The sequence below is a fragment of the Drosophila simulans genome, chromosome 2L, assembly GCF_016746395.2.
Source record: "Drosophila simulans strain w501 chromosome 2L, Prin_Dsim_3.1, whole genome shotgun sequence".
Lineage (NCBI taxonomy): Eukaryota > Metazoa > Arthropoda > Insecta > Diptera > Drosophilidae > Drosophila > Drosophila simulans.
Genome location: NC_052520.2, coordinates 7,322,578 through 7,343,842, shown reverse-complemented (window position 1 = coordinate 7,343,842; position 21,265 = coordinate 7,322,578). Strand labels below are relative to the sequence as shown.

The 21,265-nt window shown below is 44.0% G+C and overlaps 2 protein-coding genes across 2 annotated transcripts; both read right to left on the bottom strand.

Moving 5' to 3' along the window:
- Window positions 1-78: 78 nt before the first annotated feature.
- Window positions 79-6,698, bottom strand: LOC6731341 (neither inactivation nor afterpotential protein C). The gene is made up of 14 exons (XM_016179706.3): window positions 6,560-6,698; window positions 5,756-6,059; window positions 4,804-5,667; window positions 3,799-4,736; window positions 3,439-3,731; window positions 3,108-3,379; window positions 2,741-3,027; window positions 2,525-2,674; window positions 2,372-2,469; window positions 2,258-2,311; window positions 1,485-1,672; window positions 1,009-1,424; window positions 681-957; window positions 79-629 (listed from the first exon to the last, which is right to left on the bottom strand). Exons 2-14 carry the CDS (start codon window positions 6,038-6,040, stop codon window positions 249-251), a joined length of 4,503 nt encoding a protein of 1,500 aa, XP_016023934.1. The 5' UTR covers window positions 6,041-6,059; window positions 6,560-6,698; the 3' UTR covers window positions 79-248.
- On the bottom strand, window positions 6,560-21,115 carry LOC6731339 (protein Wnt-10b). The gene is made up of 7 exons (XM_002078459.4): window positions 20,817-21,115; window positions 19,305-19,795; window positions 14,268-14,415; window positions 14,014-14,092; window positions 9,178-9,560; window positions 8,594-9,053; window positions 6,560-7,348 (listed from the first exon to the last, which is right to left on the bottom strand). Exons 2-7 carry the CDS (start codon window positions 19,520-19,522, stop codon window positions 7,161-7,163), a joined length of 1,476 nt encoding a protein of 491 aa, XP_002078495.2. The 5' UTR covers window positions 19,523-19,795; window positions 20,817-21,115; the 3' UTR covers window positions 6,560-7,160.
- Window positions 21,116-21,265: the final 150 nt, after the last annotated feature.

Genomic DNA, 21,265 nt, shown 5'->3' with positions numbered 1-21,265 from the left:
CCTATAATTTAAGTAGACGTAGTAAGAAAAAAGTGAAAAAATCAATTTGTTTAGAAGCCCAATGTGCTTTCAATTCAGTTAACGATTTATACCAAGCCATTTTATTTATTCCATTGTGTGAAACATTTTTAAGAAAGTGATGAAGAAAACTTCAGTCATTATGATGGAATTTTAGGTGGGTTTTTAGCTAAATTGTCTTATGGTTTTCATAACAATTAATTTTATATTTTTACTCTTAATCACTAGTTTTAGATATCGACGGCATAGCCTGAAAGAGTGATTCCAGGTGCAATCTCCTCCTCGACATAAGATCCTGCCTCCTCGAAGGACCTGGCATTGCTATCTTCAAAGCTGCGACCCACGCTGGCCTGAGATTGTCTCAAATTCGGAGCCCTCTGCTGCTGGCCAAAGTTCCTAGACACACCATAGTTTCCCGATGATGAGTTATAGCCCTCATCGTCCTGGTACCGGCGACCTGTCGAACGTAGCTTTGGCGGCTGGAACGTGTGTTGGTCACCACTGTCCGATCCCCGGCGATTGTTAAAGTCATAGGTGTTGGTCTCGGATCCCCTCGGATAGTTAGTCTTGCGCAGCATGGCCTTAAAGTTGAATGGTGGATCCTCAGAGTTCTGGAAAGAAAATACCTGAAGAATTTCCTTAGCAAATTGATATACACTCACATCACCCTCGTTGCGAGCCATGTTCTGGAGTTCTCTAACTGGATCCGATGGTGGATACGAGGATCTTGGCTGATAGTTGCTTTGCTGCTGGTTCGGATTATTGCGATAATAGTTGGATGAGGGCATTGGTGGAGGAGGAGGTGGAGGCGCCGCATAGCCCTTTAAGGAGTTGCGCCTGGATCCGGATCGATGTACGCCCCAGTTCTGGTTGTTATAGTTGCTGTTATAGCTGTTGTAGGCATTGTTGTAGGCATTCATGTTCATCTGCATTTGATTTCTGAAAACAAATGTGAAAAACTTAGTTCAACCTTTAAGTATCTTTGCTAACCTCCTCAGCTGTTGGGGATCTCGGAAGTAGCCCTGATTGTAGATATTGTCGCTCTCGCCCATGCGATCCCAGTTGGTCTGGCAAGCCTGCTCCTTCTTATAGGCATTGTAGGTCAGGGCACAAGAAGTCATCGAGGGATTGCGTTGCAGAGGGCTGTCCCAAGGCTCATCGTCCTCCATGTGCTGCGTTAGTAGCTGATTGGGGAAGGTTTGGCGGGAAATGGAGTTGGCCGGGTCCACCATATACTGGGTGTCGTAGAAGGGTATCTGATCCAGGCGGAATGGCATCTTCTTTATGGGCACTGGCAGTGGTCCGAGCTGGGAGGAGTTCACCTCGCGCATGTTGATCCTTTCGAAGGGCACAGCCCGAGTACATTTATTCAAGCCAGCCACCATTCGTTGGTTGTAGATGTGGACCTGGTACATAATATACTTTCAGCTATAGATGTATTATTAGAATTAAAGATTTGAACTCACCTGCTGTGAGAGATTGACAAAGTCCTGGAAGCGAGCCGCGCGGTAGTGCAGGAGGACCTGGAAGATGGACTTCTCGCGCCATTTCTTGGCAAACGGGCGGATAAAGTCAACGGTGTTCTCGTTAAGTTGGCCGGACTTCTCGTTGACTAGCGGAGGGAGGCGGACGCGGTCGCGGAATCCCCTGAAGGCTGTGGGAAAATGGAAACGAAGGAAGGCCGTTAGAGTAACCCATTTGAAAAGCGGTTGCGGTCGTGGCGGACGGTGGTGGTGAATGAGAGGGAAGTCACCTTAATTTAATTAAATTTTCATTTCTTTTCTACGCAGCACTTATAATTCATCTCTTTTCGCAGGGGCCGTCGATGTTAAGTGTTATGTCTCAGACAGCTATAAGCCGATTGGTTGCATCAGATGGAGAACACAACCGCCCAGCGGGATGGGGTGGGATGGTATCCACATTGGACACCACTAAGCGGCTTAAGTGGTTCGCCGAGGCCCTAGACTAGATGATTGCTGGTTGTTTGCGTTTTCTACATTTTATTGGTAGTTGTATTACGAGTAGTATCGATCGATATAGTGATATAGTGTGTATAAATGGTATATAGTAGGGGCCTATTCCTCGCCGGAGGCCTGCTCGATTTTGGCTATTCGCACCGCTGCCAGAGCCTCATCCATTCTGGCCTCGAGGAACATCTCCTCCGCCTCCGAGGGCGTCTCGCTTATGTCGATGTGCTCCTCGTCGTACTCTCTTAGCCTATCCACCTGCGTTTTTTTACCTTTTTGTATTTTGGACGCGGCCACATCATGATGTTCCGGTCCCTTTTTGCCCACTAATAGGGAATTAAAATTAGATTTCATACCATATACTTTATAAGTATTATATATCTTACATTTGAACACTTTGCCGCCCTTAACTCGTTTTCGTGCTAGCAAAGCTCGCATCATGGACTGCACTTTGATGACCTTCTTCACCTGCAGCTCATACAATCTGAAAGCAGTTGATAGTACTATATTTTCTTAAAGTGCATGAATTGGTAGCTCACCTGGCCAAGAACTCATCGTTATAGTAGCGCAAGAACACCTTGGTCTTGCCCAAGGCCCAGCCTTCCATCTTGAGGCGCAAGAATAATAGACGACAGTTATCCTTGGTCATTTCCACGGGCTCATCAAAGTCAAAGGCAAGGAATTGGTATCTAATAAAAATATATTAAATATTTTAAAATCTTTAAATGGAAATTTCATTGGAATCGATTACCCACCGCCTTAGGAACTCTTCGAATGGCAGCCGTGAGCTGAATCCCTTCTGGCGAGCAATAACAGTGTCCAGAACTCCCAAGGCCTTCATCTGTTGCTGAACAACATCCGAGTGGAAGGATCTGGGCTTGTACTCCAGATCAGCGCGAATGCAGCGGACGAAGTGCACGCCGAGATTTGCATTCTGGCTTAGCATTTTGAGCAGGGTCAGGCAGGTGAATCGGAAGTTGGCCGCCAGGGTACGGAGATTGTTCACCTGGGAGATGCATCCGGCACTTAGGGTATTCAAGGCCTGAAATGAATAGTTTACAAAAATATAAAAAAGTAGGTTAGCTAATTAAAACTGTGATACATTTTTAAAGATAAGCCTACATATGACTTCCGTTCAGATTCATCCTTATGCTGCACTGCCTCGAATGGCATGGTGAGATTGCCAGCCTTGGTCAGTTGATTGGTGAACATGAGCATGATGCTCTCATCCAGGGAGGAGCGGAAGGTCTCGATCATTTCCGGCGGCACAAAGTCCCGGTTGATGTCGGTGAAGGCGCGCGTATCATAGATGATGCGGCCCGTGTAATGAGCCACGGATATTTCAGTGGCAGTGTGCTTCTTCACAAACTGGCTGTGCTTCTCCGAAACGCGATCTGTAGATAGAAAGTAGTCAAATCACATATCCAAAGTGGTGCCAGAATTGGTTGTATACCCATAATCAAATCCTGATCTTGACAGGAGCGTGAGGCATCGTCAATGATGTAGAACAGGCCATCCGGTTTGGTTAGCAGATTATCCAGGGCCGTCTTGTTGTCATAGAAATTCAAGTTGATGGTGTCAATGTCTTCAGCTTCCATTTCCAGCATTTCGCTGATAAAAATGCGCTGATTGTAGTGATATTGCATTTGCTCGTTTAGAGTATTGATCATTAGTTGCTCCAGACCATTTCGATTGAAGCACTCAAAGCCAAACATGTCGTGGATAATGATGGCATTTGTGTCGCCACTTAAAAAGTTATTTAAATCACATTGTAAAGCATATGAAATAGTAAGTTCATATAAATACTACTTACAACACAGCCCGTGGGAAGGACATGTTCATGTTGATCCTGTTGATTATAAAGTCCACCAATCTAGAGTATAGCGTGCTGGCCACCGCATCGCGTGCATCCCTGGCTTCTTCAGTGGTGTACTGTCGCCTCTCGGCGATGCCGCCCTTGACCATGATGAAGTTGGTCAGAGACCACATGAACTTTTTCTCATCCACGCGGAGGAGCTCGGAGATCCGGGACACAATGTCGGTGTTCTCCACTTCCGCATACTTTCCGTTCTGCCGGAAACGGATGTTGCCAATATTCAAAATGGCAGCCAGAACTTTGCGAACCGTTTCCAATTGCTTGTGATTGAAATCAATGTCCCGCAGGATGTTCTCGAACTCCCTGTACCTCTCCACATTACCCTCGGGATCATCACGACGATACTTGAGTTTCGATGGCGGAACCTCTGGCGGAACTCGCAGATAACGATAATTGCGATCAGCCTTCAGATTGTACTCCTTGAGCTGATTCTGCTGATTGATAAAGTCGTAGAAGTAGTAGAAGATGTGGAAGTTGTGCTGGGTTCCATCCGTAGTGGCGACTCGTAGTTTCTCCAGCATATACATATTGAAAACGGCCCCACTCATCTTGCCGGTTTTTCCGAAGGTCAAGCAGTATTGTAGAACACATCTGGTGGAGTCGTTGTTCACCGGAGTTCCTGCATTCACCAACATCAGAATGGCCTTGATGGAGCTCTCCACGCGTCCGGTGGCCCCACGATTTCCATCGCCCAGGTAGCACAGATGCTTGATCAGCAGCCGGGCATTTGTGGACTTGCCCGAGTAACTCTCTCCGGAGAGCACGATGTGTTGCGGTTCCTTATGATGCAGCATATCCTGGTAGGCGATATCGGCCACCGAGAAAATATGCGGCTGGTTCTCCGAACGCGACTTGAAGCGATACTTGGCATGGAACTAGATAAGGGATAAATATAACATAAATATAAGAGGTAAGTATAAATATTAGCCGTTTTCAACTTACCTCCGGCGGAAATTCCTGCTTGATTTCATTGGAATTCAAGGATAACAGGATATCGCCAATGAAACTGTACGATTCCCCCATCAAAATGCGATGACGCAGTGACTCGATTATGTTTTCATCCACGGGATTTTCCAAGGCAGCCAAGTCCTCCGGATACATTCTCTCCGGCTTCTCATCAAACCTCTTCACATAGCCGCGGTCCACGAACAATTCCGGCTCCTTGTACAAAGTCTTTACGTCCCGGGAGAGTTCCAACATTTCCGCGATGTCCGATCGCATCTCGTCCTCGTTTTCGATGAGCTCCGTGAGGAATGGATGCTCCACCATCTCAACCATCATTGGACGATTTTCGGCATTTTTCTCCAGACTCTCGGATATAAAATCATTGATCTGCTGTGACCAATTAGTGGGTCGCATTAAGGTCGGCGGTGGATTGCGAATGATCTGGAACATGGCCCTAGTGGGATGCATGTCAGCGAATGGTGGCTTTCCATCGGCCAACTCAATGGTGGTGATTCCCAAGGCCCAGACATCGGCACGAACGGTGATGTCCGGTTCGCGTGATTCCATGGCGGACACCACTTCGGGAGCCATCCAGCAGGGAGATCCAATGCAGGTGCCCCTCTTGCCCAGCGTGGAATCCACCTGACGGGATAAGCCGAAATCGCAAAGCTTGACCCGTCCATTTTTGGTCAACAAAATGTTATCTCCCCGAATGTCCCGATGCAGGACATGATTACGGTTCAGCTCGATAGCAGCACGGCAAGTCTCCCGGATGATGTAGGCGATGTGCTCCTCTCGCATTCGACGATCCAGTTTCAAAAGCTTATTAACCATGTCCACTGCTGTTCCTCCAGCGCAGTACTAAAATATTCAAATGGATTAGATAAATTCAAAAAATTTAAATTTTTGAAAAAGTGTAAAATAATTTTTACTACATTTTTGCACTCACCTCCATGACGAACCAGATCTCATCAGGTCCGTTTGGTTTCGACAGCTTGTAGACGCCATAGAACTCGGGGAGATTGGGATGGTCGCAGTAGTCCCGCAGAGTGCGATACTCCTCCTCGATGGAAACCTGGTGCTCTTCATCGTAGTGCTGGATCTTTAGGGCCACGATCCGATCATTGTCGAGCTCCTTGGCCCGAAATACCTTGGCATTGACGCCCTGGGCTATCTCCTCGTAGATCTCGAATTTATCCGTGGGATCCGGCAATTGCGCGTACGGTAAATACATCCTGACTTAGATGCTTATTCTGAATATTCGAAGAACATTTGGGTTAAACTTGGTAATTGGGTCTATCATAAAAGGGGGTTTCTTTTTAGTTTTCCCTTATGCAAATCGCATTATGTTTGGGTTCATTGTTGCAAAACACTTAAGAAGGGGCATTCTAGAGGTTTCATTGTAATATTTTGCTTCTAATAACAATTTTATTTTTTTTTATAGCTGAAAATTAAGTTACTTTGGTTTCCTTAACGTAAGGATATTTGGAAATGTTTGCTTTGCAAGCTCGAAGGTTTTTAAGGACCTAATAAGTTGCAATTTTTAAATGTAAAAGTTTAATAAAACAATTTTCTACAAAACGCCTAAATAATTCATAAAAACGAAAAAATTAAATGTACGATTAATCCTTGGTAATTAATCCTTCTTAGGTTTGTATTTTGAATCAGCAACTTTGGTTAAAGGGGTTGTAGGGGGTTATTCGTATTATATCCACTTCACAGGTCTTCGAGCACTTAATCCTTCAGGACACACCTTCGCTGCCGCAGAGTGGCACACTTATCCTGCAGCTGTGTGTTTTTTTGGTTGCAAGGAGGTACTTGTGTAGAACTTCGAACCGACCGCACGCATGCAGCACGTACCGCTGCCGTAAGCCAACTAAATGATGGGCCAATGCAATCGTGGGCTTTTCACTGGCAAGGAAGGAAGCCATTCAATGGGCAGTACCTGGGTGCACACCTTGGACAACTATTTAGCTGGCTAATTCAATTAGCGGCGGCGACATTCACGTGCAAAAGTGCAAAAGCAGCGACACAGGTGGGCAAAATGCCAGGTGAAAGGGAAATTGGCAATGCGAGTGAAAGTCAGCTGATTGACAGACTAATTATGCATCTTATTGTTCGTATTTACAAAATATATTTATAAGTATTCCAAATGGCTGGAGATTGCTAAACTAGGCATTGCATTCACACACGTTGTTTATTGATGTCTGCCCTATTGCGTACTTTATGTTTTGTTTTTCTGTAATACTGATTTCTTTGTGTGTTAAGTTCTGTGAGAATGAAGAAAAGTCTTTTCTTATGCATGTGGCTGAGGCTCCATCGCTCCATCGTCCTTCGTCCTGCGTCCATTGTCCTTAATTGCATATGCTAATCCACTCCTCCACGTGGCACTCCTCGCACTCCACATTACAGCACCATTGGAATTTACAGTGACACCGCTCCGCCCTCCGCTGAATCACCTGGCTGTGGCCACGCCCACAGCAGAGGGAGGTGCATCCGTCGCTGGTCGTGGTGTTCCGGTTGCACTTGCGTCCCACGGTGCCTGTGCGGAAATTGGCTAAGATTAGTCATGTTTATATTTTTCTTAAAATATATTTATCCATAAAGAGCAATAAAAATAGCAAGTTAATAATATTAGTGGTGTAAGATTTGCGCAATCAGCAAATGATTAAGTGTTCTCATCAAATGCAATCCATCGCCAAATGGCAGTTAGTCCCTCCTACTGTCGGACAAGCAATTAAAAGACCATAAATAAACTATTAAACTAAAGCACAAACAAAGTATCATAATTGTTTGGCCGACGATAATTGCCAGCGTTAATTGCTATCATTTGAATAGACACGACACCGGACACGGGCACATGAATCAAAACGCCCGATGGGCTGCTCCCCCAGTTCACTGCAGTTGGAGCCTGAGTTGGAGCTTGAAGTGAAGCTGGAGCTACCTGGCTAAGCCGACGATTAATTATAAATTTGCGTCGTAATTAACACTTTTAAACTGCTGGCAGTTGGCGGGGCAGCAGCGAAGCTTGATAATTTGCAAATGTGTCAACAGCAAAATGGCCAACGAAAATTGCAAGTGGCAGTTAGACGTCGATTTCGATGTGAACGTGCCGCAGCTTCGACCGATCCCCCACACCAGAGTATTAGCCAGGGGGGAAATGAGGGTACACAATTACCCCAATATACTATTAAAGCTAATACAAAAAGTCAACTTTTTATTATCCAACTTTTCATGTTTTTACTATCTGAATTGAGCTAACAATATCTATAATGTTAACATTTCTAAGACCTATATTTGAAGAATATCAAATAAGAACCCCCTCAACTTTTCAGCCTCCGCCACTGGTTTATACAATCCAAACTGAGTTGAGCTGATCCGAACCAATCCAATCCGATCCGATCCAAACTGAGCTAAGCTAAACTGAGCTGCTGTGCGCATGCGTCGCTGTCGCATTTTTTTCGTGAATTATGTGGCAGGTTTGGTAGCCCGTTTAAAACAAAAAAAAAAAAAAAAAAAAAAAATTTTTGCTGCATTTGCGGTTGCTGGCGTTGTTCATTTGCATTTGTGATTTATTTATTAGAGGCAAATCAAATTTATCGCTCGCATCGTATCGGTAAATCATTTTTAATTAGTTGCAAGGCATTTCTTAACGACAAAATAGTAAATTAACTTATTAGGCAATGGTTATGTGGGTAGGACGTTAAACTGATTAGATGTTTGAGCTGTTAATGAGTGATTATAACAATTACAAAATAAAAATTTTACAGTACGAACATTGACTTACCCTGTATATCAGCTCCCAGATCACGCTCACAAAAGTTGGGCGAGCGCTGATAGTAGAACAGCGATGTCTCCAGTTTTCGGGCCATTCTTGCCGCATTCTTATCGGCGCTCGGTTGCCGCGTGCCCCGCTCCACACCGAGTTCGTCATGCCGCCGCGTCTCGGAGTCACCTGTCCCGCCATCGTCGTGACCACCAGATGCATCCGTGCTATCCAGATCGGGCGACGTGGATCCGGAGCCGCTGCCGCCGTTCGATTTCTTATTGCGCGCCCGTTTCAAAACGACCACGGGCTCCCCGTTGCCCAGATTTGATTGATCCACCAGAATGGCCTTGCGGAACTGGTGCTTCAGCACCTTGCCCACAATGTGGAAATCGGGAGCGGACTTCCAGCATGTCTTCAGCTGGCAGCTGCCGGACATTCCATGGCACTTGCACCGGAACTCCATGTTGTTGGAGACGGCCTAGAAAGGTGGTCGGTAGTATCTTCGTTACTAAACATATTATATGATAATTCAAATAAGTAATATAAAGAAAACTTATAAAGTAAATTCATCTACTTAGTTTCCAATGAACAGCTGAACTCACTATCCGGCCGGCGTGATTGTTGTGCAGATTGATCTTCGACTGAATGTCGCCTGCCTTCTCGCGGCAGTCGAGGAAGAGCTTGGAGTACTCGACCCCAAAGTCCATGTTGTGGGAGCAACCGCCCCACTTCCAGCGGCTGGCGATCTTGGAGCGCTCGTACTTCTTCTCCTCCTCGGGCGTTAGAATCTGGTTGGTCTCCAAGTACTGCAGAAACTGCTTCTTCTCCTTGTCCAGAGACTGGCGCAGGTTCTTGTTCAGCGTCTTGCGATTGATGGTGGGGTCGCAGCCGCAGGACATCAAACGACCTTGGCTGCAGGCGCGGGCCACACTGTGGGCCACCCCGGCAGCCGAGATGGCAAAGGCGAACGCACTCTCCCGGTAGCCTAAAACGGAAAGCAGAAGTGCGATGAGGTGGAGCATCTTTGGAATGGTATCGAAATGACTGGACTGCGCGCAGGTCCTGCCCCTGGGAATCATTGGCCACTATTGCAATTTATGCGGTGTTATTTTTAACGCTGCATTCGAAGCAGTCGCCGCCCTGGGAATTCAGCGGCATTTCAGCTTTGACAACAGCCCAAAGCCAGGCGATTGTGGCAAGACCATTTTTAATGATGCAGTCCACACCCACCCAAAGCTGGCATGCACTTGGCAAAAAACAAAAAATTCAAATAAATGGGAGTTACTTAAAAAATAATTATTAAAGGCTTTTAAAGTTTACCTGATTAATATTGGTTAATTCTTTAGGTATCTATTCATATTCCATATATTCATATTAAAGGTATATTTATATTAAGAAATCGGATTTATTATCATAAATATTTGATAAAGAACCCCCTTGAAAATTGTTCAAGTGCATTATTTGAAATGCCTTATGCAGCGCTGACAGCTGTCAAATGGCTGTCAAAAATGCTGACGTTAATCACGGTCGACATGGCCGTGAGTGGCCCAAAGTTGGCAACATTTGTCAATCGATTGACATGCAAATGGCCAGCGCCACTTTGCATAATGCCAAATTGGCCAAAGCCATAGAGAGGAAGAGAGAGAGATCTCCAAATCGGCGACAGTACGAGTACATATGTCAGTGTGACAGGCTTGCATCATTCTGGGGTCGCGGATCCGGGTGCGGATCCCCTCCGGCTCCTGTCAAGCAATCAGTCAGCCAGTCAAGCTGGCCAGTCCGTCACTCAGGATGCGCACGAATGCAAATGTCAATGTTGTGACAAGTTGTCGTACAGATCGGGGCTCCAGCGATCGATTGAAGTGCAAGTGCAATGGAAAATTGTGTGTGTAGCGCGCATTTGATTGACGATTAAGACGCCATCAATCAAGGCATCAGCGAACAGTAGCCCCAGCTCACTTCGCCTGCTCCACTCCCGCTTTTCACTGATCACCGATCGCCGTTCGCCGATCGCCGATTGCTGATCAATGATCGCTGATCGCTGATCAGCGTTCGCGGACTTGATTTATGCACGCTTTGTTTGTCTGGCCGGGCTGTCCCCTCTCGGGCCATTTGCAAATCCAAATCACATCATTGGCAACAGTTACATTTGACAATGCCTTGGGGTCTCTCGATCTGCCGATCTCCCGATCTCGCGATCTCTCACCGCCTTGCGCATAAATTGGCCACAAGCCCGGGATCGGGAGGCTGGTGGACTTGGCTTGGCGACCTGTCTCGATCTCCGCCAGAGTCTGCAGTGACCAACCCCGCTCCCCATCTCCTGTACCGTGTGTCGCAATCCCAAGTAATTGTTTGCGACATACGTCGCTCGCTTGTTGTCACAAGTCGAGAGAAACCCAAGAGGACCCAGAGATAGAGAGCGAGAAAGAGAGGTCCTCACACAAAGGTCGACCCTAAGTCACACACTAAGAAATATATTCTATATAAAAAAAATAATAAAATTTCCCTGAGTTTTCTTTTTATCATGAATCTTAAAAAAGATTTGTAAAAGATCAGACATTTTGTAAGTCCTGAAAGACCTAAACTATATATTAAAAGGTGAATCTTCAATATAGTGGCTTCCTGTTTAAGTGTAGGTAATCCTTTAACTACTTTTGTGGTGCAGCCTTTCGGAGTGGCCTCCACCCCTTCACTGCTCCACTTGATTGACAATAATGCATGGTAGCAGCAGCAGCAGCAGCCGAAGCAGCAACCCAATCCAAGATCAGCGATCTGCAACGACGACGTTGCGACGATCGACGAGTTCCATAAGTTATAGTAGATGTATGCAAAATAGTTGACCTGTCCGTGCGCCGTTTCGATTGTCAGTCATTGTGCGACTCGGCGACCGGGCGACTTGATTTGTTTCGTTTCACTTGGTCGCCCCATCGTTGAGGTTCCATGTCCACCGTCCACGGTCCACGGTCCGCTGTCCACCGTCCAGTGTCCACTGTCCACTGTCCATCGAATGAATCCCTGACTTTGTGGCTGCCTTTCTGCCCTTATAAGTCGTCTTCGCTGGCCGCGATCGTTGCACGCGTTGCTGTTGGCCTGTCAATATTGACTCTCGTTATGTGCAGTTCCTTCCTTATTTAATGGACGCACGAACGGACCGGGTTGACAAACGGACAGTGGACTGACCGACGGACGGACAGACGGACAAACGGACGGACGGACAGACGGACGATCCTCAGACATGTCAGTGACATAAGCTTGGGTTTACCATATTGGCTGAAGGCTAGTCGAGAGTTACTTGGAAGTGCTGCTGCTGCTGCTGGTGTGGCATGCATTTGGAGATTTATGGTTCGGCATTGTCTTTTCGGCAATGTTGTTAACTTTAACCCGCCGGTTTGGTATTTGCCCCAATCGGCAGTCATGCCCCCGAATGCAAATAATATGCACATTTTGTGTAATGGAATGATTTGGTCACAGATACATTAATTTTCATAGGCATTGGTACTATTTTCGGGTTATGATTCTGATTAAAATTAATAATCAAAAGCGGCAGCTTTTCCTGTTTCACGGAATTTTGACAGATTAGGAAGCGGTAACGATGCTGATAATCACGTCAGAGGAATGACAATGACAATGTTGGGACTCTGTCCGTGTCCACAAACTCAGGCACATCCACAGCCACATCCGCGTCCAGATCCACATCCCATATCCCATATCCCACAGCCCATATCCATGTCCATTCCCAGGACTGTCCTGTCCTGTCTTCTGCTCTCCAAAAAGCATTCGTTTGTCTGGGCTGTTTGTTGTCAGTGGATGCGGCAGCATCCGTCAACGGAGATAACAATTTTTTAAATTGAAATTGAATGAAGTGGTTTGCTTACAATATAATTTATACGATGAATGCAAATAAATTACGCCGTACGAAAGACGAAAACGAGATGAGGCCCCTGGCCTTTCCCTTTTAGCTCTTTAGCTTTTCAGCTTCTGTTGTCGTTGTTGTCGCCTGTCGCATTGAAATTTGTGAGAAATCTCCCGAGCCCGAACATCTCCGGCTATATATCGTTTGCATCTGGATTGCAGTGCCGCCATTTTGGCCATTTCCATTGTGTTTTCTTAGGACCCTGCTCCAAGCCATCTTCCTTTCCCCCTCTTTGGCATTTTTACAGCAATCGTATGATGCATAATTTAACTAATGAAGCATTCTGCTCGCAGAAGTGGGCTTATTCCCATAGGACGGCTCAAGTGTTTGGCCAAATTAGTGGGCAATTGAGTCCGGATTTATTTCCCCGAATTGCGTTTACATTTTAATGAGTCTGGCTGTTTGACTTGAAATGGATTCATATCTATGTGTTTTTAATTTAAATGACTTCAAACCATAAGCCTTTAGTATCTTTTGGTAGTTAGAAAAGCCTAGTAGCTTGTCAACCTATCCCATTTATACCATGACTCATAACAGTAGTCAACGGGATAGTATGAAGCTTATGCCGGCTGGTGGAGAACCCGAGATCGGCGCCTGTGATCAGAGTTACCGCTACTTGTTGGCCCGGTCAACAAAAGGGGCTTAGAATGCGGCTCCTCTTTGTTGTATTTAGGTGGGCTAGTGAGTGTGCGATCTATCCGTCATAAGGCACACGTCGCGTGGGTTTCCCAACAGCGGATTTGGTAACACAATGCCCCGCGGACAGATTAAGATATCAAAGTCAAAGTTCGCATAGCCGCCGTTTTCGCGATGCGATGCACCGGGCTGTGACAAAACGGTGGGTCCCGGTCCTCAGAACGAGCTCCACTCGACACTCTTACTTGGCCACATAGAAATTCGATCTAGTCCGGTTGGGAGTAGTGCACAGAAAAAAACTTATTTATAAAATTATACTATTGATGTGGTTTCAAAGCTCCACAAAAGCATTAGAAAATATGTATTACTTCTGCTTATGAAACTTATGGCTTTTTGGACTTATTAATATTAGATTGCCTTAACAACGCATAAATTAAATATAGAAAATTTAAATAGAATTAAGTTTATTATTTTCCGTGTGAAAGGCATTAGAAGCTGGGATTGTGTTGCTGCTGTGGCTTTTGTGCCATGTCGTGTCTAATAATGCGACGGTTAATAGCTTCGGACATTGTCTGCTTGACCAAACGTCTCCGCTATGGGCAATTTTAATTAGACTCTTTTCCTAGCTGTTTGCGTGTGGGCCGGCAATGTTTTCCCCCTCATCCGTCCCCTGCCAATTGCAGAGCCCTGTATTTTCCGAACCGCAAAACTCGTTGACAATCTGAGCTGTTGGCGGACTTTAGTTGGCGGACTCGGGTCGGTCATAAAGCGATTTTGTTTGCGTGAAAGCTGAGCCACGCTTACTGCACATTTTAGTGTCAGCTTAATGGCTTTGGGCCATGGCTACCTCGGCGGCAACCTGAACCTGGGAAACTCTCGGCCAACTCACCTTTCTTCAGCAAACTGGAGGCATGCGGATTGCGGCTCTTTGTGCTCAGCGACGAACAGTTCCACCGATGCCATTGAAACTGTTGGGTGAATGCAGCCAAAATAGGGGAATTTTAATGGTACTCAACTGGTAAGGAGTTCATTTAGATATAGGGAAAATGTGTTATTACTACATGGTTGGTTACCCAATCTTTGATTTTTGTGTATGTTTGATTATAACATTGTCATATGGAATCGTTATTGGCATTCTCCCACCTGAATTTGGCATTCTCGTATGGCCATGTCGAGTCCTTCGAGAGCGGCCGCCGTCACATCACTGGCCTTGTAGCAGAGCTCCACTTGATCCTTGGTCAATCCAGGCACTGAACGGCAGGTGGCACGGCCATCCGGCAAGCCATAGAGCCTGCAACAAAATGGGGTATAGTGTTAGCAAGGAGTCCAAATCAAATGTTCACATAAACGATGGGAAAAATGTTGATTAGCACCGCTTGACTTTGCTCTCAGAACTTTAAATCCAATTAAATTTTGATTACAGATAGCAACCGCAGTTGGCAATAAATGCCCCGAAAAAGTGAACCCAACAATTCGAAAACCGTAATTAACCTTGAGTGGCTGGCACAAACCGCAGAAGAGACCCCAAAAACAAGACTAAACTAATTAAATTTCGTTTTGTTTTCGTTTCTCTAGATGTGAAATTAAATTTGCCTTTTTTTTTAGCTGAGATTTAATCGAGTTATTCACAGCGTAGCGGGTTCGAGACAGTAGCTAAATATAATTTTTGTTACCAAGTTTGTCGTAAATCTTTCGTCAAATTGCCGGGCCATGAATCACTGTTCTCTGCAGCAGCCGAAAAAAATAATGGAGAACTAGATCTAGCGATTCTTAACTCCAAAGAAATGACTAATCCTGAGTACTTAGAAAATCTATTAATTTCCAAAAAGTGTGATAAATAAAAGTGTAAAATGTAAAACAACCAAGCTACAGTACGAAACATATTTTGTTGGGGTGAAGAACTAAATCTTATGGTTCTAATGCGCTAAACGTTAAATCCCCATTATTTCCCATGTACATAAAAAGGGGTTAACAATTTCGCTCCCGACTGAACCCATTTAAGATCGGGCCGTAGCGTTCAAGGTCAGCCAAGTTGAGTTAAGCCAAGCCGAGGTGTTCAGATCTTAAGCCAGAGATACAGATACGAGTTTTTTTTCGATTTTTTTCCAGCGGTAGTCTGTGAGTGAGTGCCAGTTGACGTTGAACAACTTCATCTGAGTTTAGCTATAGGTCTAACCTCAGCTGATGTTGGGGTAAAGTTGTTGCCACATCGCGACTTGCATCGCTGTTGAATCGCGTCGAAATCGCGTCGATCTACGACACGCAGCGAGGAATACCGGGCGTATACGTGATGTGCGTCTGGCGTCTGCAGCTTAAAATCGTTGGTAAATATATATTTTCTTAATGCCCAGACTCACTCTCTGCTGCTTCTTGCTCGCGGGGTTAATTGTGGCACGTCGCGTGTAGGAAAAACGAACAAAAATGCCTCAAATGTATAAACGTGCCATTTTCACACACGTCTCTTTGTTGCAAAGAGCCAAGATTTAGAGATCCTCATCGGCATTGCGCCTCATTTGTATGCCACTCGCATTGCGGCGTAACTGCAGTCGTTGATTTAGCCAGCAGATCACCAGATGGCCAGATCCGCACAGCAGGTTCAAATAATTTACGAAATTTGTCATTTTAAATAGTGAATTTTGCATATGAAATTAGTGCAACACCGACCATTCGGCTTAAAAAGCTCTCGGTTTTAATGCATTTTTAAGAATCTGTACGATTTAAAACCCATTAAATTTAACTGGCGAGCATTCAAATTTCACAACATATCTAGATTGCAAACAAACAATATTAGAATCCAATAAAATGAAATCCCAACACAGTTATGTCGCCATATCATTATTTGCCAATCGCAGCAACAAAGCTGCGATTTAAAGGAATAAAAGATATATCGAGCTTGTGAAGCGAGGATAAAAGAACCTGAACAACTTCTTGGGCAAAATGCATTTTAATTGGCTGACGTTTCTGCGATACGAACGCGAATACGCAATGCGGGCCAGACATCTCGCCAGATAAAGAATTTAAACTGATGCACATTTTGTTAACAGCTTTATAAAGCATATGGCTTTTAGTTACCATTGCCGATGCCATTTGCCGACTTCAATAAAACTGATAAGCGAACGCAAAGAGAGAATGAGCAGTACACTTCGAAAAATGTATGTTAAGTCAAATGTTCACTGAAACTAAACAAAAAATAAAATGTAAGTGTATAAAAATAAGGAAAAATTATATATGCTTGCAATGAAAATTTGGATTTTTTCAGATATCAAAAATTTTAAAGTATATATAAAATAATTCCTGTGCACCAAATGTGAATGAATCGCCAGTTTCAGGACTCTGAGTCATGCTTTTCAAGCCAGTTCAGTTCCCAGATTCCTCGTTTGCGTATTTCACGCGATGCGATAGCAATGCAATTGATTCGCTTATAAAATTTATCGATCGTTGTTGCCTCGAAAAGGAGCGAAGACGTTTGCTTATCAGCCACAAAGAGTGTTGGGGCCAAGATAAAAGCCGGCAACTGGCCAGCTCTAAATTTAATTTCGATTTTCATAACCGCTGCAGTCCTTTCTCACGCTCGCTGATTCCCGAGTTCTATTGAAATGCCATAAAAAGATTGAGGCTTTAATAGGCGCCGCCACAGCCAGACTTTTTCCCCCCTTTTCTGCTATATATATATATAAAAATATATATGTATTGTATATTTTTGCCTGGTCTGTCAAACGGTAGCCCATGCATAAATCAAGGATTTCTGCCGCTTTCGGCTTATGCCTTCAGCGAACTATATACACAATCTTTGTTATTCGGCTAGCCTAAGCCAGTTAGGCAAAACAATGTTTCCCACACAGAGATAGATGAATACAGACGGATAGCCGGAGATTGAAGCATTTCAGACGGGGCAGATAACTTTGGTGGAGACATTCCTGAACTGAACAGTTTGTTTCGACTGGAAGGGGATTGAATTTGGGCGACCACAGCCGCAGCTAGGAATGTCTTTGATCCAATCCGTCCGTACAGGGTGATCCGGCATAAAAGTATTTCATTTCCATATACCACGAATGATTTTGGCTATTAAATGCGATTATCGCATATTTTTGATTCTTTGTTTAAATGATTGCTCAGTAAGAAAAAGTTAAAGTTGGTGGGGAATTTAAATGTGTTTAACCATTTATAACTATAATTTCATTTTAAATTTAATGTAATATAGATATAGGTAATATGACGTGAAAATTTTCATCTTTATTTGTTTTTTAAATGTTTAATATTTGTTTAATGAACTATAACTAAAGCAATGTAATCATGTAGACCATTGATTTGCTCATAATAATATTATGCTGGCTGGCGGAAGCGAGTGGCAAATTGGCAGCTTTTGGCTCATAAATAAATGCACTTCAAGCCGGAGGTGGTGATGCGAGAAGAAAACACCTGAAGAGCCCTTGAACGTGTGAAATCCGCTGCAGTGCAGCCTCACCTGTGCGCAGGTGTGCAGTGGGTGTGTGGATGTGTGTTGTGTGTGCACCCAATTAAGCTGCAAACTGCAGCACTGGCGACCCGGAGGCGTGGCACTTCGACAATTCATTTGCATTTCAAACGGGCGAAATTGTGGCGCACCATGGCGCTGTATGTGGGTGTGTGTGTTCGCCTCATTATGCGTTGCAATTATGACGTTGCAACTACAAGGATGACGAAGGCAACGCCGAGAAGAGCAGCAGCATCGCCAGCGAATTGCAGGCTGCACTTCAGTTGCAACATCTTTGCACTGCTGCAGTCTCAACGAGCAGAGCAAAAAGTATGTTGACAACCCCAAGGAACAAGAAAAGGTTGAAGTCCATTTCTTGATTCGAAGATGGTAACACCCTTGCCAATCAATTTTATATTTTAAACAAATATTTATGCAATATTCTTATTGAATGGCTGAGTAAAGGGTTCTAAAGTATATTGAAGTAAATTAAGGTAGTCTTTAAATATAAACGAGTATTACGATTGAATTTGTTATTAATTTGTTGGGATCTAAGACCTATTTAACCAAAGTACCCTTTGAAAGTGTATGACAACAACGAGAGTAACGAGATTAACAAGCTGCAACTACTAGGCGAGGCAACCAGTCAGGCAAGGCACAGTAATGCAACCAACATCCAGTATCCAACATCCATCCATCCCAGCTCCCTGATCCCTGCTCCCTGCTCCCTGCTCCCTGCTCATTGCCTCCAGATGCATGCACCCTGTTCCCGGCTCCGCCTCACTGCGCACATGGAAAATCGAGAGCCTGGCCAGAAGACTCGGATTGACAAGCGACCCAGGCGCATTATAAAGCTTGAGTGCCGGGGACCACCCTGCAATTGGAATCAGCTCAATTGTGTGTAGGCCCCCGTGGTTCAGCAACTGCGAACATTGGAGGGGATTCCGATTTCGATTTCGATTCCCACTCCGACAGCAGGCAATCCTAGGCTCCCAATCATCCACTGCCGTTGGGGCAGGCGACCACGGGCTCCCGTTGGCAATTTCATTTGTGGCAAGCTGCGGCCTTCCAAAATGGCGGTCGTTGTTGCGAATGGTCTAACATGTAAGTTGCCATTTTTGTGGCATGGCCGCCAAATAGGTTTGCTTGCGAGGAATGGTTCAGCTTAATCAATGCATCATTGTGTGGGTACTAAACTTAAAAATGATTAGTATCTGAGCTATAAATTATAACATTTTGGGTGGACTTTAGGTGCCTCTGAACACCTTCTTATCTCACAATTAAATTAGTTCCCATCTCATTTTCAATGCTCTCCCAACCCAAAACAATAATCCATGCATGAAGGTGAAAACAGTCTGCTTTCCACCTCGTAATTCCCACAACCGCGAACAATCTTGACTTAATCGGGCACAATTAGGTTGGCTTAATTTCGCTGGCCTATCACTAGATCGATATTAATTATGCCAACACCTTCGGCTGACAGCTGTTTCTCGGGCGCACTGCGGCGATTGATTAATCTGTTGTCGCTGTTGCCGCTTGTCGTTTAATTAATTAACCCGCCAACAGGCCGCCACAAATAACACGGCGTAATGAGCCCGCGACTGGAAAGGGAGTTAATATGTCGACAGGCATTTTACAGCTACGAGTTTTGCTTTACAAGCTCGCGAATGGAGAATGAAGAATGGTGATGGATTCGTTTTAGGTCTTAGGATAGATGAGAGACTCACCAGCGTGTGCAGCAGGCCAAGATAATCACAACAATTAAATGCAAATTGCAATGGCGCGATGTGGCCGGTGTGGCAACCAGGTTGTTGCTGCTGCTGTTGTTGCTGCTTCCTGCTTCTTGCTGCTGCTTCTGCTGCTGCGGCAGTTGCTGCTGCTCGTGGCCTTTTGATGTTGCTCGCCACGCAGTCATCGCTCGGCTTTGATTTGCATAAATTTTCATACAATTGGGGCCAAATGTTTAATTGCACGGCATTTTCGTTAATCAATTTATCACTGGGCACAGTGGTTTTGGTCGTTGCAGCGGCTTTTGAACTCGTTCGCTGGGGCCAAGGAGCAGGAAACATTTTGTAGAGCTCATTTGAACTGAAGTAAACTGTTTTTCGTTGGTCTCTCACATGTTGCGTTAACTTTTGATTACTTTCCGTTTTTCAACCAATTTTTGATATATTCACATTTTTTTTGTCGGCTTAGAAGTGCTAAAAATGTTGTGTTTCTAAAATATAGTATTAGGAGGACAAAAGCAAAAAGTTTTTCTTAATAATTAAATTAAAACAAAGAGTTTCGATATTCCGGATTTTTGGAAAAAGTTTCACTGAGCATATTAGAAATCACTTTTTGTATGTTTATTTTAAAAAGTATTGAAACGACTTTTTAGACATTCTTGTATTTTAAGCTTGGAAATTAACTGAAATGTACTTTTATATTTGTATTTTAGTTTTAGCTTGGTGCTTCTTAGAAAAGGTAGTTAATACATAAGAAATCTTTTTCTTTAGAGCATTATTATTTGGTTTTTGCACTTGTTCGTGATTAATATTTTTATTTAATTAAAATCGTTCTTTGCAACTTTTCCTTTCTGTTACCAGCACAATTTTCTCTAAATTAATTTAATATTCCACTTGACCAGAGGCCAAAGACCGACTATTCTGCGATCTACTCTGGCTTTCAACTTTGAGCTCAACTCCGTGGCTACTGGCGGACTGGCGAAAATCGTTTTCTCGTAATGTTTGTCGTTACGATCGTTATTTTTTATTTTTTCCCATTTACAATCGTTTTTTTTTTGTGCCTTGCACAGGAGGAGACTGGGCTTGTCCGATTGGTCTGTAATACAAGTTTTGGATTCTTGTAGTTTTGCATAAGGTCTTTCCTTGTTTTTGTTTGCTTTATTGCTTCTGTTTCTGGGTGGTTTGTGTACTTTGATTTGATTCGCTTTGCGGTTTTAGGAGGGTTTTAAATTATTGTGTGTTAATCGAGTTCACAAAGACGAGATTATTTATTTGGATTTTAATTATTGAGATGTTTTAATGTTACGTGAACGTATTTTAAATAAACTATAGTGTTTTTAGTTAGATTAAACTGGTTCTTCTAAGGAGAATTTTTCAGTAATAAGCAATAATCAATATAGACAACGTAAAGTGCTTATGTGGTTGTTTTTAACATTTTCTTCATATTCATTTTCTATTTTTGATTATTTAAAATTTTTTATTACTATTACATTTGGAATTTGATTAGTTTACCTATTCGTTGTTGAATTGCAGGGCAGTTATCAAAAGTGCATATTAAATCTTCTTTCAACTTTTAATTTTAATTAAACATGATTTTGGTATATAACGCTAACGAGGGTTATTTTCAATTGATTTGAATACGATATTTAGATTAATATTTCGTAGCACTTTTCTGTTTAAACTTCAACTAATATGTAATTGCTTTGGGATGCTTTTATTTTTATCGCACGGAAGACGCAGGACACGAACGTCCTGCCAGCAAAGCGAGTCGCGCGACTATGAGACGAGAGCCGAGCTCGCCAGCCTCTAAATGCAAATTAAAATTGAAATATTTGAAACGGAGGCTGGCTTCGTTGTTATCGCCATCGCCATCGACATCGTCGTTCGTCCTCGTTGTCCTCGCATCGTCCTCGTCAACAGCCTCGTTGTCCTGTGCGTGTTATCCTGGGAATTACGGATCC

Excerpts from the sequence above, each read along its gene's own strand:
- LOC6731341 (XM_016179706.3), bottom strand. The coding sequence starts at position 6,040 with ATGTATTTACCGTACGCGCAATTGCCGGATCCCACGGATAAATTCGAG. Across the intron at positions 5,668-5,755 it reads AGATCTGGTTCGTCATGGAG|TACTGCGCTGGAGGAACAGC; the intron begins GTGAGTGCAAAA and ends TGAATATTTTAG. Across the intron at positions 1,673-2,257 it reads CGCGTCCAAAATACAAAAAG|CCTTCAGGGGATTCCGCGAC; the intron begins GTAAAAAAACGC and ends ATTTTCCCACAG.
- LOC6731339 (XM_002078459.4), bottom strand. The coding sequence starts at position 19,522 with ATGAAAATTTATGCAAATCAAAGCCGAGCGATGACTGCGTGGCGAGCA. Across the intron at positions 14,416-19,304 it reads TTGGCCTGCTGCACACGCTG|GCTCTATGGCTTGCCGGATG; the intron begins GTGAGTCTCTCA and ends ATTTTGTTGCAG. Across the intron at positions 9,054-9,177 it reads ACAATCACGCCGGCCGGATA|GCCGTCTCCAACAACATGGA; the intron begins GTGAGTTCAGCT and ends CCACCTTTCTAG.